At 28.5% G+C, this 890-nt stretch overlaps 1 protein-coding gene across 1 annotated transcript; it reads left to right on the top strand.

Annotated features, from left to right (window-relative positions):
* Positions 1 to 6: 6 nt before the first annotated feature.
* Positions 7 to 871, top strand: LOC105460080 (the record flags this gene model as incomplete). The annotated part of the gene is made up of 3 exons (XM_011706525.1): positions 7 to 13; positions 316 to 678; positions 795 to 871. Coding segments are annotated over exons 2-3 (375 nt in total), but the record flags the coding sequence as incomplete, so codon positions are not given.
* Between the last annotated feature and the right edge of the window lie 19 nt (positions 872 to 890).

Below are 890 nucleotides of genomic sequence, written 5' to 3'. Positions count from 1 at the left end.
ACAGCAAAAATACGTAAGTAAATATTAAATATAACGATTTTTTTATTTAACAACTACCTTTTGTCCTTTTCATACAGCGATTCACGAAATTGATTAAGTAGTTAAAAAAAATCAGAAAATGTTTAATTTAAAATTTTATTACTGTACAATGTATTTATTTTCCTAAATATTATACAAGTTATAATAGGTACTATGTTCTGTTCGCTATCTCTTTCTCCTTACTTTCGTCAAATTACAAAGTGATTACATTAAACTTATTTTCTCTTAGGATAGTTAAATTTAAAGTTTTACATTTTTATGAAAATAATTTAACAGCTCCCTTCGTTCATGTGTGTGGCCGCAACGATTCCAATTACAATCAGTGCATCGCGAATAACATTATGAATATGAGGGCTAAGATTTGCGAGAAGAATCCGGAATTTGGTCTTCCATCATTTGAGCCATTAATTTTTGACAAAATGGTTGTTATCGAGGAACCTATGGTCAACTTGTATCTTAGAAACGCAAAAGTACGTGGAATTTGTGATTTTATCATAAATTCAGTTCACGCAAACCTCGATAAACTTCAGTTTAATATAAATTTAACATTAAAACGAATTTATATGACCACAATGTATGATGTCGCTCTACGTTTGCTAGTACCAATCAGTCGCATAGGATTAAGTCACGTTACTTTGGGTATGTAAAATAATTGATTTTACATGACAATAAAACAAAAGTTTAATGAAATTTAGCATAAAGTATACTCAAAATTCAATTTTATTAAAATGATTTAAATATATATTTTTCTGCAGATAATATCGGATTAAAAGTAAGCTTGGACATGAAAGTGACAACAAAGAACAACAAGAAATATATATACGTCTCGAAAGTAAACGTAAAGGTCGAGA

The sequence above is a fragment of the Wasmannia auropunctata genome, unplaced genomic scaffold (assembly GCF_000956235.1).
Source record: "Wasmannia auropunctata unplaced genomic scaffold, wasmannia.A_1.0 LD329482.1, whole genome shotgun sequence".
Taxonomy (NCBI): domain Eukaryota; kingdom Metazoa; phylum Arthropoda; class Insecta; order Hymenoptera; family Formicidae; genus Wasmannia; species Wasmannia auropunctata.
Note: the sequence above shows the minus strand (reverse complement) of the source record. Positions and strands in the feature narration are given on the sequence as shown.